General features: G+C 39.2%; 1 protein-coding gene across 3 annotated transcripts; it reads left to right on the top strand.

Moving 5' to 3' along the window:
• Positions 1-332: 332 nt before the first annotated feature.
• On the top strand, positions 333-17,300 carry LOC131074655 (uncharacterized). Of its 3 annotated transcripts, none has more exons than XM_058011315.2 (4): positions 333-577; positions 687-928; positions 12,408-16,192; positions 16,395-17,300. In XM_058011315.2, exons 3-4 carry the CDS (start codon positions 12,569-12,571, stop codon positions 16,725-16,727), a joined length of 3,957 nt encoding a protein of 1,318 aa, XP_057867298.2. In that variant the 5' UTR covers positions 333-577; positions 687-928; positions 12,408-12,568; the 3' UTR covers positions 16,728-17,300. The 3 variants fall into 3 exon arrangements, with proteins under 3 accessions (XP_057867298.2, XP_057867300.2, XP_059075822.1); XM_058011317.2 differs by having other exon boundaries at positions 772-928; XM_059219839.1 differs by lacking the exon at positions 333-577 and having other exon boundaries at positions 604-928.
• The last annotated feature ends 3,841 nt before the right edge of the window (positions 17,301-21,141 follow it).

Here is a 21,141-nt window from a genome sequence, read left to right on the forward strand (position 1 = left end):
TTACACTCTCACAAACATATATCTTTTATGTCTTTTCTATATTTGTTAATATAAGAAAGAATAGGGAAAAATATTCATCTCAAGTTTATTCATAATAAAATTTAGACATTACATTCTATTCTTTGAAAAAAAAACACTAATCATCTTTAAATTTAGAGCTTCAATCTTCACTCAACACCTTTTATCATTTGAGCCCCTTTTTGCTAAAACTCCCTTGTTTCTTTCTCCCATACGGCTATCTTCATGATGGTGCTTTCAAGATTCAAATTCCCTATGAATTGCCATCAACATACTTCAATCCCATCCACGGAAACAGGGGAACAATATGGTTTCATTTCAACTGGTTGTCATTTTCCAATAGTAGAAAAAGTTGAAAAAAGTGACGGGAGCATATTGAAACCTGGTTAATTAATTGATTAATGTAGATGTCGCTGGGGTAGAGGCTTGAAGGGCATCGTACATGGGGCATTCTTTATATGCTTTTGACTCAGCAAAAGACAGAGGAGAAAGAAGAGGAATTTGTACGTGGCAGGGAGGATGGGGCCAAATAGATAAAGCAAGCGAGGGAAGGCTACAGGTAGGTAACACCAACCTATTATTATTTTTTAACTCGTCTAGTTTCCCTTTGGCTCTAAGCATTTAACCAGTGGTTAGTAAATTTGCTTTGGGTGTACGTCTTATACCAGACAGATATCAGGGCAGAGCTAAAATCGAGGCGGGAGGAAGCCATGCTACTCATTTTTATTTATCTAAATCTTCCTGCATTTGCAGGAGAGTGATACATTCTTCACATTTGGAACAGCCACAAAGTATAATATGCTTATTGATGTGAGAGAGAGAGAGAGGCAGTTCTCCTCTCTCTGTTTGCTTTACTGGATCAGATCAGCTCACAAGAGTAATGCCATGCCATGCCTTACACTTGCACCAGGTACTTCTTACTTGTACATTTAATACAGGAATTTTACCATTAATCTGGAACAGTTTAAACAGCGTGCACATTATTGATTATTTGAGGCATCCCAAAACTCCAAATAACAAATAACTTGTGGATTGCCCACTTTCTGCCCATTAATCAACACATATATTACTTTATTTGTTAGTTCATCCTTTTTCTTTGTTTGGAAGAAATGTACGTGGGTGTGAGTAGAAGCAGACTACTTTTGCCTCTTCCATTCTAACCCTTTTTTTGGCGCGTAGGGCTAGTATGTTTGAGATATAGAATCCTCGTCTAGCAGAGGCCTTTATATAATGGGTGGACTTCACCATGTTGGGCTGTAGCCATATATTACTTTATTTTTACGAGTCCATTGAAGTATGTTATCATTCAGAAGCTATATTTCTTGGGACCAGCTTCAATTTTCTGCTGCGTTAGGGTCAACAGCAGCGTAATTTCATTGATTCTAAACTTTTTTCTCCTGACAACCAATAAAAGTGCACTTTCCCCAAGTGCTAATAGGATTGCACTGCACGATCAAACTCGTAAGCCTAACAGACAGAAAACCCTTAAGCATCAGAAATGGACTTATGATGCACATTTCAAGCTTTAAAGTTTCATCATGGGCCTTTGTCGGGGTGACAACTTTGAGGCAGTTTTACATAAAGGGACACATAAATATTAGAGACAACTTACTGGCAATGAGTGACCATAACATTTCATTTAGCGACAACTTTGATGGAATGCACCACAGTAATAGTATAGATAGTTTACTGACCCTTGGCAAATGTTTTCCAAGCAAAGGTTGTCTATAGGCGGGCAGACTAGGTTTGCTTGACTACCTTCAGACAGCTTTTGCTTGACTGCTATGCAAGATTTAAGGCATGAGAATGTGAAAGGGACTGTAAAATCCCTTTTACATAAATTTAGGTAAATAATGATAACATAAACGTCCAGAATCTACTTAGATTAAAAGAGCTGTTGCTGTAATAAATATACTAAATTAAATATTTCAGAAAGTAAAATAATGGTACTTAGAAATACTGTGACAGATGACAATATGATTTGCCAACCATGCAGAGATGTGAACGATGATTACACGAATGGTACAGAATCAGAAAATGTCTCACTTGTCACCTTGGGTCACTTCCGCAACTGCGGATTTGACCTCTGGCTTGTCAGGCCAGGAAGTGGACTGATTGCAAATGAATTTGAGAATAAGAGAGTGAAACTCAGTTCTCATCAACTTCAGTATGTGTTATGAAGTACGTATCTATCAAAATGAAATAACCTTTCAGTTCATCTTCAAGATGAATGTTCAACTTCTAGTATTTAGTAATACTTATATAAGATATTAATAATTATTATTACACTTATTATTTATACCTAGGATTATGTACAATAGTGCTACATCCCTCCTTAATCCACAGGGGCTATTGTGGGCCCAAGCATGGGTTTAAATTTTTCAAAATTTTCTTTCCCAAGTGCTTGGGTCAGGATTTCAGCTGGCTATTCCATATTCTGCCGGTGGACAATATTTTAGCTATATGTTACCACCTATCACATGATGCCAAATCAAATGGAACTTTGTGTTGATGGCTTTATTATGTCATGAAAAACTAGCTTGCTTGCCATTCTGATTGTGGAACAGTTGTTGACCACGTGAGCTTTGAAGAAAGTAGAAACTTGTTTCACCTGCAAATCTTCAATAATCCTTTTGGGCTCTAAAATTTCTCTTGTTTCCTTGGAAGCTGCTACATATTTTGCTTTGACTGATGAGAAAATGGGCGTTGATTGCTTCTCTGATACCTTTTTCCAAGTTGCCTGCATAGTCTGAATCTGAATAACCAACTAACTTGAAGTCTTGTGCCCTGGAGTATTTTAGGCCATAGTTCTAAATTCCCTTGAGCTGTCAAAGCACTCACATTGCAACTACCCAATGATTTTGTCTACATTGTTGCATGAATCTAGAGATGACTCCAACAACAAAAGCAATGTCCGGTCCTCTTGTTTTTACATGTATTAGACTTCCAACAAGTTATCTGTATTCAGTTGCATCCAGAAGTTCTGCAGTAGCATCTGAACTCAACTTCAAAGATTGCTCCATAGGAGTTTATTTTACAGTCTGACATTCATTCCCAATGTGCTTAGAATTTCACTAATATATTTTTGTTGAGCAATGAAAAGGCACTTAGGATTATAAATTACATCTTTATCAACATGACATGACTGATCACTTCATCTTCAAGATGGCGGTTCAACTTCTATTGTATTTAGGTAATGATAGTATAAAATATCATTACATTTATCACCCACACCTAGGATTATGTGCAACAGTGTTACATGTCTTGTGAATATGATTTCAGATGGTGGATCCAATTTCTACAAACTTTCAAAATGTTGTTTTCAACTCAGCCTGTCTTTATGTCCCCAGCATACCCTCACATTAAAAATGGTTATTCGGTGTTTGCTGGTTTGCACTTGGCAGGGATAATGACATCTGTTATGTCAAATCATGTAAGGCATTGATTTAATCATTAATGTCTAGATAAAAGATCAAGGACAACATTCTCAATCATGCAGGATACCCTAAATGCTTGCACAATGCAGATTTTCTAATAAATGCTCCCTAATAATGGGTGCAAATAACTATTGATAGCTCTAAAAATGATGTCTAGCATCTAGTGATTGGATCTAGGTGATATCTAAACTGATCTAGGGTAACTCTTTTAAATACAACACCAAGGGTCAAAATGCAATGCATTTGTGCCTTGGGTTGGCACACATTAGTCACAAAGAGAGGTAGTTGGCCTGATATTTGAATTTGAATTTTAAAAGTTAATGGGCCATTTTTGCAAGGCTTGGGATCTAACTTGGGGTAGGAGAGGGGAAAATTGAAGGTTTGAACTGGTCCTTGCCACCTTGGGAATAAATGCAGATAGGAACAAATAAGGCTTAAGTTGTGTGCCCACTGTTAACTTAAAATGCATCATTTGTATGCTTGTTATTTAATAAACGTTAACCGAGGCAAAGTGAGTTCAAAGCAAACACAAAAAGAGTGAGGTATGCTTTTTTCACCATTACATTTTTCTGCCACTTTGACTTGCAAGTGAACTATCATGAAAATGCATTTCAAAGTAAATCCAAACAGCCAACATGAAAGTAAATGCGCAAATAGTCATAAAAGGATACTGATATGGATGAAGATTCTACCTTTGCACTTGATCTCTTGAAATGTGCTCCATCTTGGAGACCTGCAAAATAGAAATTAAAGCAATGAGTAGCATTATGCATGCATTTAAAACGATAATGTACCTGCCCATAATAAAAAAAAGAAAATAAAAGAGAGGCGTGAATCCAGGGGCGGGAACTTGTAATCGGGTGCTTGGGAAGTACTTGGGGTAGTGACCAACAACATAGTTGGAATTGATTGTAGACCGGGACGGGGGCCATTTCTTCATATCAATAAAGCTATCTTTTTGCCCCAGTATTGTGTTCACTGTGTAAAGATTTCCGCTGTGCAAGATTGTGCGTTGTTGTGCAAGTGTGTGTGTAGGTTTTGGAGCTTGGGAGTGCTAACAGGCGTAGTTCGAGGTCTTGGAAGTGCTTGGATCTCGCGGACAAGTACCGAAAAGATTGTCGGTGCTGCACGGGTAAATCTAGCCCCGTGACAGTTGGTATCAGAGCACAAGGTTTTGATACCCCCAAGCTAGCACACTAAGTGAGTTCAGTTTTTCAGTAGTCATGCCAAGGGGCGGGGATGCTGACAGGGAGTCAGAAGGAGAGCAGCGCTCACCCTGTGGTCATGTAAATGAAAGGAATGCCACCTTGAAGACTAAAAGGATAGGCTTAATGACCTAGACAACTGCTTGGAGTCTTTGGAAGACGCGGTTTTACCGAAGCGCATAGAAGCTATAGAAGGATGATTGGACTTAGCTGAAGGAGATATCAAGGATCTCCAGGTCCTGTATGGTCAGGAATAGATAGAGAGAGCAAGGCTCGAAGATGAGTTGAAGAAGGCACTCCTAGAGATCGAATTTGTCAAAAGTTGTGTCTCTCAAGCAGGGATTGCCAAGGGACCCAGGGTGTCGCCACTTGAAAAGTACGAGGGTGACCGAGATGACAAGGTGAAGAATTTCTTCTTTGACATGGGAAGGTACCTGAAATCCATGAGGGGATTGACAGATGAAGAAAAAGTGGAGACGGCCATAGGATTCCTCATTGGAGCGGCTAAGCTTTGGTGGAGGGCCAGACTTCAGGATATGGAGGCTGGTAGGCCGGTAGTTAAGGTAGACACATGGGAAGAGTTGCGGGATGCACTCAAGGAGTAGTTCAAGCCAGAGAATGCATGTTGGACCTCCTTCAAACAGCTTTCAGACCCGAAGCAAACAAGGAAGATCAGAGATTACATCAAAGCTTTCTGGGTTCTTATGTTGGAATTTCCAAATATGGACCAAGATCTTAAGCTATATCACTTCTTGAAAGGTCTGGCTCCGTGCGCTCAGAATGAGCTCCAAAAGCTAAAGGTCCTAGATGTCGAAGAGGCCATTTCAGTCGCGGATCGGCTGGTTGACTACAAAGATCTGCTGAAGGCACAGGGTGCCCCAAGTGGATCCCACCCCCCGAGGAAGGACAAGAAACAGTTCTAACCCAAGGATGAAGGGAAAGTCTAAGGGGAAGGGGGATTCTTCAAGCAGTAAACAGAGTGGGAGAGGAAAGTCCTCAAATAGCAAAGGTTCAAGTAAGGGTTCAAAAGATGCCGAGTCAAAGAATGACAGGAGAGGGTGTGGGTGCTTCATCTGTGGTGGCTCAGAACATTGGGCGAGAGAATGTCCGCAGCGATAGAGGTTGAACTCTACACAGATGGCAGCAGACCAAGATGGTCAGATTGCAACAATGGGTGTGATCCAGCGTTTGAGTGTAGTCAATGCCACCAAGCAGCCTAAGGCCACGACTGTCGATCCTGAGAACCGAAACAAGTTGTGTTATGTGGAGGCTCAAATGAGTGGGAAGTACACAGTGGCTATGGTGGATTCAGGAGCCACTCACAACTTTATCTCAGCCGGGAGAGTTCGAGATTTGGGGTTGAAGGTGCAGGCGGATGCATGCTTTTTCAAGGCAGTGAATTCCCCATTCAAGAAGATACATGGTATAGTCCGAGACATACCACTGAAAGTCGGCTCGTGGCAGGGTCGCATGGATCTGACAGTGATCGAGATGGATGATTTTGAGTTGATATTGGGTCAGGAGTTCTTGAAGATCGGCAAGGTTGCGATAATTCCTCACCTGGATTCGTTGGTGTTTTTGGATCCTAAGCAGACATGCATGGTGAAGATGACAGAGAGATGAAAATCTGGGAAGGCTCCGATGGTTTTAACATTAGGAATGAAAAAGGCGACTAAGAAGCATGACAAGGAACCGATGTTTCTAGTAGCGCTACTTGGAGGGTGGGATGAACTGGAGGATGTGTAGGAGACACCCATTCCACCCGAAGTAGAGGAAGTCATTTTGGAGTTTGAGGACACAATGCCACTCAAGCTACCCGCTCAACTCCCAACGAGAAGAACTGTAGATCACAAGATAGAAATGGTACCAGGGGTGAAGCCACCCACACAGGCTTTGTACATGTTATCTGGTTCAGAGATGGTAGAATTGAAGAGGCAGATAGAGGAGCTGCTTGAGGCGGGTTACATCAAACCATCCTGTTCTCCCTATGGGGCGCCGGTGTTGTTTTAAAAGAAGAAAGATGGAACATTGAGGTTATGTATCGACTTCAGGGCCCTAAACAAGTTAACCATCAAGAACAAGTATCCCCTACCTCTTATTGTTGACTGTTTTGACTGTTTGTCTGGGGCAAAGGTCTTCAACAAACTTGATCTTAAGCAGGGCTACTATCAAGTGAGGATTGCAGCAAGAGATGAAGAGAAGGGTGCATGTGTGACCAGATATGGGTCATACGAGTTCATGGTGATGCCATTCGGGCTATGCAATGCACCAGCAACATTTTGCACACTCATGAACGATGTGTTCCGACCTATGTTGGATAAGTCTGTGGCGGTGTATTTGGATAATATACTGGTTTACAACAAGAACATGGAGGAGCACAAGCAACACTTGGCAGAGGTATTTCAGTTGCTCCGAGAGCACAAGATCTTTGTCAAGAAGGAAAAATGTGCGTTTTCTCAAGAAGAGGTGCACTTCTTGGGGCATATCATTGGGAAAGGATTCATTTGTCCAGATCCAGAGAAGCTAAGAGCAATCTGGGATTGGGAACCTTTGTAGAATGTACATGAAGTGAGGTCATTTCTTGGTCTGGTGAATTACTACAGGAGGTTTGTTGAAGGGTTTTCCGGATGTGCTGCGCCCTTAACAAAACTTCTAAAGAAGGACCGGAAGTTGAAGTGGTCAGACAAGTGTCAGACAACCTTTGAGACACTCTAGGAGAGACTCACATCGGTGCCAGTGTTGGCATTGCCTGATTTCATGAGGCCATTCGAGGTTCAAAGCGATGCTTCAAACTTTGCAGTTGGAGGGGTGTTGATGCAAGATGGACATCCAGTGGCTTACGAGTCGAGAAAGTTGTAGGATAGGGAGAGGAATTACCCTACCCATGAGAAGGAAATGACTGGGATCATTCATTGTCTTCGAACTTGGAGGCACTATCTCTTGGGGACACAGTTTGTGGTGAAGACAGACAATGTTTCCTCAACTTATTTCAAGACTCAGGCGAAGTTGACTCCAAAGCAAGCCAGGTGGCAAGAGTTCTTGGCAGAGTTTGATTTTGAGATCCTCTACAACCCAGGAAAGAAGAATGTTGTAGCAGATGCTCTAAGCAGGAAGGGACAGTTAGCTGCTATTGAAGGGGACTAGGAGGCAAGGCTCGGGGCTAGCCGAGTGGAACTATCTAGCGAGGTGTTGCAGTCCATCAAGGAGGGTTATCTGATGGATCTTCAGGCAGTAGAGCTGTACAAACAGGCAAAGGAGGGTAGGACTCGAAAGTTCAGTATCAAGGATGGATTGTTGTTGTTCACCCAGGATCGAGTTTACCTTCCGAAGTGGAAGAATGTGAGGAGGGAAGTTCTCAATGAATGTCACGATGGTCTATGGGTAGGCCATCCAGGACAAAAGAGAACCCATGCATTGGTCGAGAGAGGCTTCTACTGGCAGAATATGAGGAAGGATGTGGATGAGTATATTAGGAGTTGTCTTATATGTCAACAAGGTAAGGTGGTAACAAAGCCTCCGGGAGGATTGTTGCAGCCCTTACTCGTACCAGTGAGACCATGGGCAAGCGTGAGTATGGATTTCATCATAGTGTTGCCGGAAGTGGACGGTACAGTAGCATCATGGTCGTGGTTGACAGGTTCTCGAAGTATGCCGTATTTGTACCGTGTAGAGCCGAGGACGCTGCTGACTACTTCTTTAGGAATGTTGTGAAGTATTGGGGTGTTCCATTGAGTATGATGCTCACTTTACCAACAACTTCTGGAAGGAGATGTTCAAGTTAATTAGGACAAAGCTGCTCATGTTGACGAGTCATCACCCGGAGACAGATGGACAGACCGAGAGGATCAATGGGATTCTGGAGGACTATCTCAGGTACTTGGTTTGGTCGGACCAATCCAACTGGCCTAAGTTGTTGGACCCAGCACAATTTAGTTACGACATGCAGAAGAGTGCATCGAGTCAGTATTCACCTTTTGAATTGGCTACAGGACAACAACCACTAACTCCTCATACGGTGGCGAGTGGATATGTCGGGGACTGTCTAGATGCAAAGGATAGATTGAAGGAGTGGCAAGATCGAGTGGATCATACAAGGCATAACTTGGTCAAGGCCGCAGAAAGAATGAAGCATTATGCAGACTCAGGGAGGAGCAACGTGGAGTTCAAAGTTGGTGACAAGGTCTTTCTCAGGATGGACCCAGTTCAGTTTAAACCACCCAAGGGGTTGAGTGCAACACTTGGTTGCAGATCTGATGGACCATTCACATTCGCAGAGCGGATTGGGAAAGTTGCATATAAGCTGAAGTTGCCAGCTCATCTTAGAGGTCACAATGTTTTCCATGTCAGTCAACTCCGTCCGTATCATCAGGATAAAGAGGATAACAACAGGAACATACCAACCTGAGGACCAGCATTTGTCAAGGACAGGCCGGGATTAGAAGCAGAGGAAGTGATTGCTATAAAGGAGAGATGATTTGGAAACAAGAGGTGGAGGGAGTTCTTAGTTCATTGGCAGGGCCAGTCCCGAGAAGAGGCAACTTGGGAGAAGGCTGAGAACCTCTAGAAATATGAAGCCAAGCTTTTGGAGTTCTTGGATCGGAACTCCAACCTCCCCGTCTAAGTGCAAACAAAGTTGGGGGCCTCAACAGCACGAGTCCGAGATTGTGTTGCTGATGTCGAGGACGTTGCCTATTTTAGGTGGGGGAGGATGTAAGGGGTTGCTGTCTCGAGGAGGTCAGTAGGCTTCTGGGGTGTAAGTCCCCATCCGATTCTCAGTAGGTGGAAGTTTTGGTGATTGACAAATGGTTAATGCCAAGCTACAGTTGTGTGAGAACTGGACGAAAAACTTATATAGGGGGAAGTAGAGTACCCCGCTGTTCACGAGAGAGCGTTTCTACAGTGCGCTTTACTTTCTATAGGCGAAGGTTCATGGTGGAGAAATCCAAGGAGGACCAAAACAACATTCCAGCGAGCAAAGGTGTTCAGAGTGATTGCAGAGCAGTGGTGTGAGTAGAAGCATTAGAGAAAGTAGTGTGACTTGGAGTCCCCGTTCAAGGAGGGGGCCTGGGTCGTGTACTGGGTAAGTCATTGCTAGCTCACGAGAGAGTCCGTGGTGCGCCAGATCGAGTTCCGAAGGAAACAGGCTCTTTGTGGATTTGGAGTATACGTGAGAAGCTATAGCCAGGGGCGAGGTGCAGTGTGATCAATACCAGTGTTTCAAGAGTAGGTGTGAATCCAGGGGCAGGAACTTGTAATCGGGTGCTTGGGAAGTACTCGGGGTAGTGACAAACAATATAGTTGGAATTGATTGTAGACCGGGCCGGGGGCCATTTCTTCATATCAATAAAGCTATCTATTTGCCCCAGTATTGTGTTCATTGTGTAAAGATTTCCGCTATGCAAGATTGTGCGTTGTTGTGCAAGTGTGTGTGCAGGTTCTGGAGCTTGGGAGTGCTAACAGGCGTAGTCCGAGGTCTTGGAAGTGCTTGGATCTTGCGGACAAGTACTGAAAAGATTGTCAGTGCCGCACGGGTAAATCTAGCCCCGTGGCAGTTCACATCATAGAAGCATTTCTTATAATCAGGATTGACTTGTCACTTGGCAAATGAAAAGTGTAAATGGAATTCAATTACTTGGGGTCTAATTGGGCCAAACTTAGGATAAAAATGCTGTTTCATTATTCATCTGGTGTAGCGCAAAGCAAACTTTAATTTTTTGCTTTTGAAACCAGAGTGGGGGATTATGCGTGGGAGCCCCCAATAGGGTTGAGAGGTAGTGTTCCTCAAAAGATTATGGAGCTACCGCTATCATTTAGCCCAAATTATGACCTTTGATGCCACACGGACCTCCTAGTGGTGTTTTCCTTTTTTAAATTGTAACATTTTAAATGACAAATGATGAAAACATTAAATCAATGTGGGCTGCGGTTTTTGGGAGTGAAATAACAATTTTAATGTTGTTGGGCCTTGTGGATCTTCCATAAAGGATTAGTTTTTTATTTTTATTAGCTTTTTTATGTTTGAGTTTTACAGGGGCAAGGGATGCCCTAATGTTCCCAGGATGTCGACAGGGATGTCAGGTAATGGTAGGCTGTCCCTGCAGAAAGGGGACATCCTCGGAAATGTCCCCCTCTTTGTGGAGATGTTCCGGGAATTTTCCCTAAAAAATTCAAAATTGGGGGATATGGATAGGATGTTTTTCCCTGTGTACCCCATCCCCTAAATGTTCCTAGATTTGGGAATGTGAGAAAAAACTAAAGCCCTGGGGATGCGACCCCAATAAAAACTCATAAATATGCCTTTATAAAACCAGATTACTCCTTTTCTAGCCACTTCAGTGATCATTTGGCATTTGTGTTTGTGAATGTTTGATTTGGTAAAATCACAAGACTGAGGCATATCTCTTCCAGTAGAGTCACCCAGGACACCCGACCTTGTCTGTCGGGTTACATGTGGCCCCTAATGAGTTGGAGGCGGTATTTTACTGCTTTCAACAGTTTTTGATGTTCCCTGGGATGGAACCTGGAGGTCTGTTATAAAAGCCCCAATACTTTTACCATTCGAGCTTAATATATTTGACCAGACAAGTAATATGACCAATTCTTCTAGCAGTGGACTTTTGCTAGAATTTTAATATTTATAACAACCACTAACGGACTGTCAGCAACCAACCATTTTTCTTTTTGAAATTCAAAACCTTGTGAATATGTCGAATGATACTGACATGTACCAATTATTCATTTGCATAGTTTTTTTTAACATCTTTATTTTTCTGTGTCTACCTGTTTGATGAGGTCTATGAATGTACAGTAAAGGGTCCTTACCAACAGTAGTAAAGATTTATGATATTATCCTGGAAAAATTGCAGGATTTGTCTTCTATTCTGGAGGGTCCCTTCAGACCTTTCCAATTCTCAACGAATATTGAAAATAAAAATTTGATGGAATATCACCACTTGTCATCCAGTGCATCTTCTCCTTAATAGTCCGAGCTTCTGTTGTTTTATGATCATTGAAATATCTGAATTGTTTCCAATTTGTTGGAGCTCTTGTTGAGAATTATGAAAAATAACTGTGAATCTGTTTTTCCTTCGTCTTCCTCACCATAGCAACTATTCTACCCCATCTTTGAAGAAACATTCTTGTGTTCTGAATGGAAACTTCTCACAAAAAGATCCAATCATTGCCCCTTGCTGGTGTAGGCATCAGTTTCCAGACTCGTTCAGTTGCATATAGATGCTCTTCCAAGTATAGAAAGGAGACTTTTTACTTGTAGGAACGGTTTTTATCATGTTTATTATAAGCTTAAAAAATCCTGTGAGTGGAGATGATAAATTAATCTGTCATTCATTTGTATTAACAACTATTTTACTGTGGATCCCATGTTGATTAGTGCATACATCAATATTTGTACAGAAGTTTCAACTTCTCATCAAGCTAAGCTTTTAAAGATAATGGCACAAGATTTTGCTTGAAGTATCTTTCAAACTTTTAGACATAAAACATACATCATTATAATGTAATAAATGAAGTATCGTTACATTTAATTTTGCTCATTATATGCTCATTATGTATAAGAATACTATTTTTGAGGATCTGCATATATCTAGCCACATCATCCCACTGGGAGGTGTTAAAAGTAATATTTGCATTGCTTGAATTTTCTTTTCTAACTCTGTATGCTATGACTGAATTATTTAATTGGAAATGATATTTGCTGTATCTGATGAATTTCGGTTTTAATTTTCAGGCATCAATCTCCAGGTCATATATTTGAATTGTAAAGAAAATCTGCTATAGTCATATCTTGTGACTTGTATGACTTTGAATGGATCTGTTTTTAACAAGCAAACGATACCTATCAACATTGGAGTTGGGAATGTTACCAGCAATGTCTGAGAAGTATGTGTAATGATGGGACATACTCATCTAGATAATAATAGTGGGAACTCTTACAAGAAGCTCACAGTAAAGGGAGATAATCTAAAAGAATGTCCCACCGATATTGTTTCAGAGTGTAATGTGGATGATCATTATTTCAAGTGTTCGTGTGAAAATGCATCATCTAAGGTAATGCATTCTAAGACAGATGATGAATATTTCTTAGAATTGAGGAGAACATCTGTTTATCATAGTTCAAGCTCACATAGGAAATTTTGGCAAGGAGCTTCAAAAGGACCCAAAGGTGAAGGCAAGCTGGATAGCGGAAGCAATTCCATATCAGAAAAAGATTTAGATGTGCTAAACTGTTCCCAGAGACATGCAATGAGTCATATACGTGAACAACAGAAAGGAGAGAATGATGATCTAGTTAGCGAGGAATCTTCAACTATGTATTTAAATAGCATGGTAAAAGACAAGAAGCTGGAGACTGAAGATTTAATACATAACATGTCAAATTTGCCTCATTACCTTCAACAAACAGAGAAAGGAGAATCATTCCAGGAGAGAGCCCTGAGATTTGGTGTACTGGATTGGAGTCTTTTGGAAAAGTGGAATCGTAACAGAGGAAGAGGGCAGAGAAGTTTTCATTCTCCTTCTGGAAGTGATACCTCTTCATCCTTCTCAACCTTGGGATCCTCCTCTTTCTCTTGCAGAAGTGATCATAGCTCTTCAGCTAAAAGAGAAATGTCACCTTCTAGTTCTTTGCATACATATTTGAATTCGTCCTCTGTTTCTTCAACTAACTTGCATGGTTTAAGCTACTTATCTTCACCAACCAATGGTCAAGAAAGGTATCCATCATGCGTGGAAGGCTCGAGGCATGGTTCAAAGCAAAGTTTTCCAAATGCTCAAATCAAAACAGATTGTGAGGGTAAACATTATGAGTACTTGGACTTAAAGCTTCTTCAGAGGAAGGTGGTTGATTCCCAAGGTTCAAAAGTGGATGTCCCAAATGATATATGTTCATTAGAAAATAAGCTTTCATACTCGGGTCATAAAGCTCCAAATCAGGCATGTTTTTCAGGCTCAGCAATGAGAAGTGATAGTGGGATTAATGGGTCAAAAACTGAACAAAGTAGCAATTTTGTTTTTGAGCTTCCTAAGGAACAATGGGTTAGTGGTCCTGCTACCCCTGGTTTCTTTTCAGCTAGAGATCGTTCACCAGAAACATGCTCAGAGGTTTCACTAAATTTGGAAGATGTATCCCTAAAGACTGGTGAAAATTCAAGATCTTTGGGAATCACTGGATCAAATCAAGTGGCCAGCTTAGAGGATGACATAAATATCCACTTTGTTGACTGTTTGGAAGAACTGCCTGCTGCACATGCTGATGAGGGTAATATTTGGACAGAGGATCCTTCCTGTAGAGGTAAATTTGCTGCTTATCCTCATGATCTATCACCGCAGAAAGTGGATCCAAATATTTCTGTATCACCTGAATGTGAGCGAAATTCAATTTGCTTGGATGACTATGGCCGCATCTTTCAGGACCCTCAAGAATCCATTTTAGCAAAGAGTTTTGTGTGTCCTGTAGACAGCAAGCTTCGAGATATTTCAAGAAATTCTATTCATCTGAGAACTGATGCTAATGATGTTTCATTTCGTAAATCACAATCTGCAATCCGTAATGAATTGCAGCCAAGGAATAAGGATGCTGATGTACCGGTAAAAATAGCAGCAGCATTTTCTGACCAGCATCTGCCTGAAACAGTGGTTACAAATGAATTCCCTGTTGTTGCTTCAAGAAATTATAAAAACAGAAGAGCTAAAAGCTTCAGTTTAAATGGGAGTACGGATCGAGCAATTAATGACCATTTAACTGCTTTCATGACACCAAAATCCTTTTCAGTCAGGTCAGCTACATGCTCTAGTGATTGCACTCTATCTAAAGATGGTTGTAAAGGATGTAAGAAGTCTGCAGTGAGCCCTTTAAGAAGGTGGATAGACCCTATTGTCAAATCAAGGGAAAGGCATCCGATTGATGTATCTTCCTGCACGTTTCTGCAAAGTAACTCATTGCATCATGATCATGGTGCTGATGTATTAAATTCCAAAGGAGGCATTGGAGCAAATAAATCTCTGAGAAAGTCTCTCGCACAGGGTTTTTCTAGAGCGAGTCATATAACATTAAGAAATTCCAGTGTGAGGTCAATCTCGTCAGATTGTCAGGCATTTATAGCTTCAGAAAATGATATTTCTGGCAAGCACTCCCTACATATATCAAGAAGCAGATGCAGTAGTCCCAGACCAAAACATGAAAAGATCTCAGAAAAATTATCTCAATCTGCATTAGAAACTGGTATTTCTTGTTCGAGTATGTCAGCTCCACCTGCTCATCCTCCAATCTTACAGGGCCTTCTACACTTTAAGTACAAGAGTGGCTTTCCCTATTTCACATTTTCTCGCAACGAGTCTGATGAAATTCTGGCAGCCAAGACATGGAAAGATAATTCTGAAGGAAGAGATTTTGATTGGATGTACTCATTTCATTCTGGGAAAAGTACTGACAAGAAAAGAAATAAGTCCGGATGGGGTAACTGGGGGAGAAAGGATAATCACATACCTGATCTTGTGGCAAATATGAAGGTGTCCAGTTCCTTATGCTCCAAGTTGAATGGTCATGGCAATGTTGAGCATATAGTGGAAACTGAGTTTGTTTTATTTGGTTCAAAAAAAGGCAATATAAACTCAAACCCAATAGTGCGAACAGAATATACAGAAAACAGCTCTTTTTCTCCTTCCCAGGTTGGCCACCCAGAAGTTTCCTCAGATATGCCATTGTCCAATTCATCACCGGTTTCCACAACATCCTCTACATCGATGCCAGGGGATACCATGGAAAGCATACTCCCCAGAGACCTTGTACACTTAGACAGGAAAACTGAAATGCATGCGCTGGGGTATCCTTCCAGACAAAATTTTCGGGAGCCATGTCAATCTAATTCAATGAGATCCAGATCTGAAGGCAGAAATACTATTCAGGCCACACACACAGAGTCGAATATTTTAAATTCCAATGTGATTCTTTCTAGTCCATTTTCCCCTGATCTTGAGTTGGCGGCTTTAGTAATTAAAGTTCCATTAGAGTGGAGAGGAAGTGTGAAGGGTGGGCAGGGAGAGGATGCTGCCTCAAATGAATTTGGGGGCTGGGGTCTGAAATTTCTTGCAAAAAACTTAGGTGGTTCAAGTACAGATACTTATTTTGACTATCCAATGAATTTGCCTCCCGAATTTGATGATTATAGTCATTGTCACTCTCTCAAATCAAGCGTCAGTCCAATGGAATTTGGTAATATATCAACGGAGAATTCATGCCTGAATTCAGAAAGATGCTCATTTGAATATGGGTCGTCAGAAAGTTCAGACATCCACTCAAGCTGCGGAGCTCAAGGACATACAGGTGTGACTGTCATAATTCCAGCAGGCATACATAGCCAGCCGTCGACCAACTCTGGTGGGCCTTCACCTCTGATTGAAAGATGGCGGTCTGGTGGAAGCTGTGATTGTGGTGGGTGGGATTTAGGTTGTCCATTAACTATACTTGAGAATCAAAATCCAAACAAGAACAGTTCATCAGAAAGGATTGTTCGGGTAAATGACTGAACCGTGTTAACTGAATCTTATTGTTTGATGGTTTGCACATGTTATTTTCTCAACCTGATTAGATATTTCCTGTTCTTTTATAGTCCGTTTCTGTTGTGTTTCTTTTCCTTAAGAACTTGATATTTGGTGAGAACGGTTTTGCTTAATGCCATAATGAAATGTAACTTATGTGTAAAAACATGTATTGCAGGCTAATCAAGGGACGCTTGCTCTGAGCTTGGATGTTGTTCACGATGGACTGTATTTGCTTAGATTCCATCCACAATTGTCAGCTTTGCAAGCTTTCTCTATTGGCGTTGCCACGCTGCACAGTCGAGAACCACTCATGTTTTCTAAGGAGGCTCAAATAGAAAGGCCTTGCTGTAGATCATCACACCCTCCTCGTGCAAAGCAAGGAAAGACATTAAGTCAAGCGATATCAACCCCAGAGGATGATATTCCATTAAGTATGCCTAACAACCATGATATATTTTTTGCAAGCCGTGTATCTGATCCTCCTCTTTCTCCGTTTGGGAGAGTGTAATATCCATGTAATATTGTATTCTGGCCACTTTCTTTGTTCTTTAGTTTGGCAGCTTTGAGTGTTGTCAAATAATTTGCATTGGAGTCGTCCTTTTTGTATCGTATTTTCCAGTCTTTTCCTTGGAAAACTACTTGTTGAGCTACATTTGTAGATTATCATGTAACCAAATGGAGCTGGTCTAAATACCGGAGGATGCAGACGGTTGATGCTAACTATGAACGAGACAGAATACTGCACATCCTTTCGAAGTTGAAATCTTTTGTAGTGTGGATAACTTGGAACGCAGATATGCTTCCAGGCAAATGCTGAAGTAGTTGCTTAATCTTTTACTCACCAAATTCTGTCCTACCATCAAAACGAAAGCCTTGGTATTTCCACCAGTAGTTTATTTGGTTGCTAATAGTTTCTAGGAAATGGTGATACAGAATATATCATCCAGCCAAATATGCAAGCTCATAGCTTTTAGCTTCCAAGATAAGCATCAAACAGACTATGGAAAATATAAGTGTTTATTTCCTCTGCAAATCTCTTATACTGGGTGCTAGATATAATATGAAATGGCCTAATTTAATCTTTTTGTGTTTTTATAATAAACTTTCCACTGTTTGCTAAGTAAGATACATGGCCTAAATAATCTACGTACGATAATCTACTAATTGGTTAGAGTCATTTCGACGTGGACTTTTGACTGTTGAACATTATCTAGATCTGATAGATTGTATAATTAGTGATCTCCTACTAATGTGTGATCATCAGATGTATAATTAGCAATTGCCCAGCAATGTGTAACCATCGGCCCACAGGGTTAAACTGCTGTATGTAAATTTGCAGACAAATCATGATTTCATGGATTGTGAATTTTTGCTTTTCTACATCTTTTAAATGGTGTCATACAAAGTTGACATTTCGCAGGCAAAATGACATTGAGCATGAGTATACTATGTTTATTTCATTTAACGTCATTCAAGAATTTACAGCTTTATCAAGTCCTTCATGGTAATGCTTGATTTTGGAGGTCTCTAGAGGCGATGCTCATATATCTCACAATTTCATGTGCTCTGTGCTACTGTCCCGTTTTAATGCAGCGAAGATTGAGAGATCCAATTCCAAGTCCAGAGGTCATTCTAGAAAATAAAAGAGAAGTAGATGCATCCCATGCCATAGTTTAGAGTTAACCATCGCCACTGCCACTCTACTCAAAAGTCATCTCGAAGAATACAATGAACACACTTTCTCGCAAACGATCTAAACATGGGATGTAATTTTTGGGGATTAGATGATATGATTATTTGGGAAGGTTTCTTGGATGGTTGTCCAACATTTAATTTTATCAATTTCCATTTTTAATAATGGAGTACAACTAGCACTTGCATCTCAACAAGGTGCAATGGTTACGTTCATAGAAAGATATTTTTTGGTAATATATGGAAGGGGCCGGGAAAAATTGCATTAGATTAATTATTTACTATAAAAGTCAATTGATGGAATGTGAAAAAAACTTAAAATGAACAAATGAAACTTAACTTAAATAGGTATGATAAATGCTTTTAAATGTTATTACCTACTCTTAAGCTTAAATGCTTAAATTTTGTAAGTGTTGGATTTTGTTTTAAGGAGCATAAATCATTTTTTCTCTTTGTAAGACAAAGTGATGATCTAGATAGGATAAATGTACATATTTTGTGTAATCTAAACAAATATGTCTTTGATTCAAATTGTAATAGACTTTATACATCAAATTTTAATTTTAAACATAAGTAAGAAATCAAAGTCAACAATAATTAAATGATTAAAAAATTCATTCAAATGACTAAGAGCCTTTACAAGTTCTAACCCTTTTTATTTTTCATGCGTTTCATTTTTTTTGGTTTCATAATAGAGAGTGCCAAATCTTCCAACTTTCTTCTATATTCAAGTAGTCCTGAATTAATATATGGGTATAAAAGGCTAAGAAACTTGCCTTGAGCTCAAGACTTAAAAAATTTAAAATTGATTTTTTTAGATTTATTATTCAATTATTTTGAAAAGAATGAAACATTGCTATGTTGTAGAGCATTGTTCTTGAAGTATTTTTATGCTATTACATATTGAGAAATATTTTAAAATTAAATGACGTCTTTATAATTTTATCATTGCTTAATTATAATGGTTTGAAATTTTGATCCCATAAACTACAAAATGGTCTTAGAAAATTACCAAGTTGTAAATTTAATTTTTCCAGCAGCCACCCTGTAAAAATATTGAAATTGTATTGTATCGATTTTTAACACTTACACCAAACCAAATATTAGATCTTCTAAAGTCCGTCATTTAGTAGCAATCTTCACAACAATGGCTTCTGGTCCAATTTAATTGCTTGAGTTCAACTATTATCTGCATATTTAATTTTGCCTTGACAATAGTTATTTTGAACTTACCATTTTATTCAACAAACTCAACAAGAAACAAACCTTTTGTTGCCTACTTTCTCAACAAAATTCATATAAAACATCTTTTTATATGATTACATAAAAGTACTTTACATAAAAGTACTCTCAGACTTAAATACTACTATATTGCTAACTTCCAAATGCAATTTTTCTCTGATATTAAAAGCTAGAGCAATTTAAGTTGCATTTCCAAATGCAATTGATATCTTGCCAATTGTAGATGTAAGCACATATATACAAAAAAGAAGAATATATAATTCTTCTATTATTTTGTTTTGTCCAACAAACAATACCTAGCACATAATCAAGGAATTTGTATCTTATTTTTAAATCTATTTTCTTATTTCTGACTTTTTGCAACAATCAAATTTAATAGTTCTCACAAATTTATTTTATCCACATCATATTTTCAGCATATTATTTTGTTTTGTTTTTTCGATTTTCCCAAGGATCTGTTGTCAAGGATGCCAATGAGGAAAAATGGGCAAAATAATTTGCAGGGAAATTTTTGTGTGCATATAATTCCATGCTTAACAAGAGTATCCTATTGTAATTTAGTTGTTAGATTAAGCTGTGAAAATTTTCTTTTGAAACTAATGCAGTTATTGGCCTAAAAGCAAATGCATATTTGTATTTTTTTTTCTTATCCGTCAATTTTTATATTTCATTGTTTTCGTATTTCTTTTTTTTCCCTTATCCCTCGATTTTTATATTTCATTGTTTTCGCAATAATAGTTACTATAGTTGACTAGTCTGAAATGCGTCTGGTGTTTGGAAGAGTCCTATTCATAGATATGCAACAATTTTATCAAGATGAGATCAATACAATAGGCCAAAGTTCAGATGTAATTGTTTTGATGATCTTCTAATACCAAATATCGATTACTCTATAATTAATGAGAGTACCAGAAGCAACAACCAAACTTACTCAAATCAAATCCAACCATAACAAAATTCATTTAAAATGAGACCAACCAAAACCAATGTCCTTGCAGCTGCTTCATTTCTATTGAGAGTATACAAAAATAGATTTGAATATCCGGGATATGATAGTTTGTCACCTTCCAAATGAATTCGCATTTGAGGCGGTGACTTTTACAGGTGTGGGAGCGGGTGTAATAACTTTACAAAAAATATACTATATCAGTCGTTAATAAATCTAACGAATGAAAACAGCCATCTAAATGGCCATGCAAGGTGGGGCCCACTGAAAAGAAACCAAAAATTAGGTTGTAGAAAAAGATGACGTGAGGAATTGAATTCTGGTGGGCTATGTCCATATATATAGCCTATCGGCTAATAAGGAGGCTTGTCAAATTGTAGAGGAATAAAAAAATCCCTTGATATAATCTAGGGTAATTATATAGATTAATAAAAAATGAAATTGATAATTATAAGAATTATGTGAAAATTAAATATGACGGAAAATGATTTATTTTTAGAATTGTTGATGTAGAAATATTGTTGATATCATTTTGAGTCCATTTGAAGTTCAAGGAATTTTTGCCCTTTGTTTGATAGAAATGTCAATTTATATAGACTCATTTTTTATGATTTAATCTTGAGTGTCACAAGGTAGATCTCAAAGTAACACAAATTTGATTGATGTATAGTTTTGATTTGTATTGCGTGTCTGATCTAACAAATAATGTACATGAAACCCTATTCACCATTACTTTCTTGCTAGGTGAATTGTTAGTTTGGTAGGTGATTTGGTTCTTCTAGGTTAAGCCTCTATAATATGCCATTTTAACAATGATGAGCCTTCTCTTTAGTTGTAATGAAAGACAATTGTGAACCTTAAACCTTAATACTTGATTCGACAAACATCATTGGCACCCTTCATGTTTGACTCCTTGAAAATTAAATTCAGATGGTGCTTGGATGCATGTGTGAGACGAAGACCTCGCAAATATCCACAATTGAGTTGGTCATTGGGTTGTTACTGTTGTTGAATTCGGTGGTGTAACGCCTTTGTGTGACTG

This window comes from Cryptomeria japonica, chromosome 4 (assembly GCF_030272615.1).
Source record: "Cryptomeria japonica chromosome 4, Sugi_1.0, whole genome shotgun sequence".
Classification (NCBI taxonomy): Eukaryota; Viridiplantae; Streptophyta; class Pinopsida; order Cupressales; family Cupressaceae; genus Cryptomeria; species Cryptomeria japonica.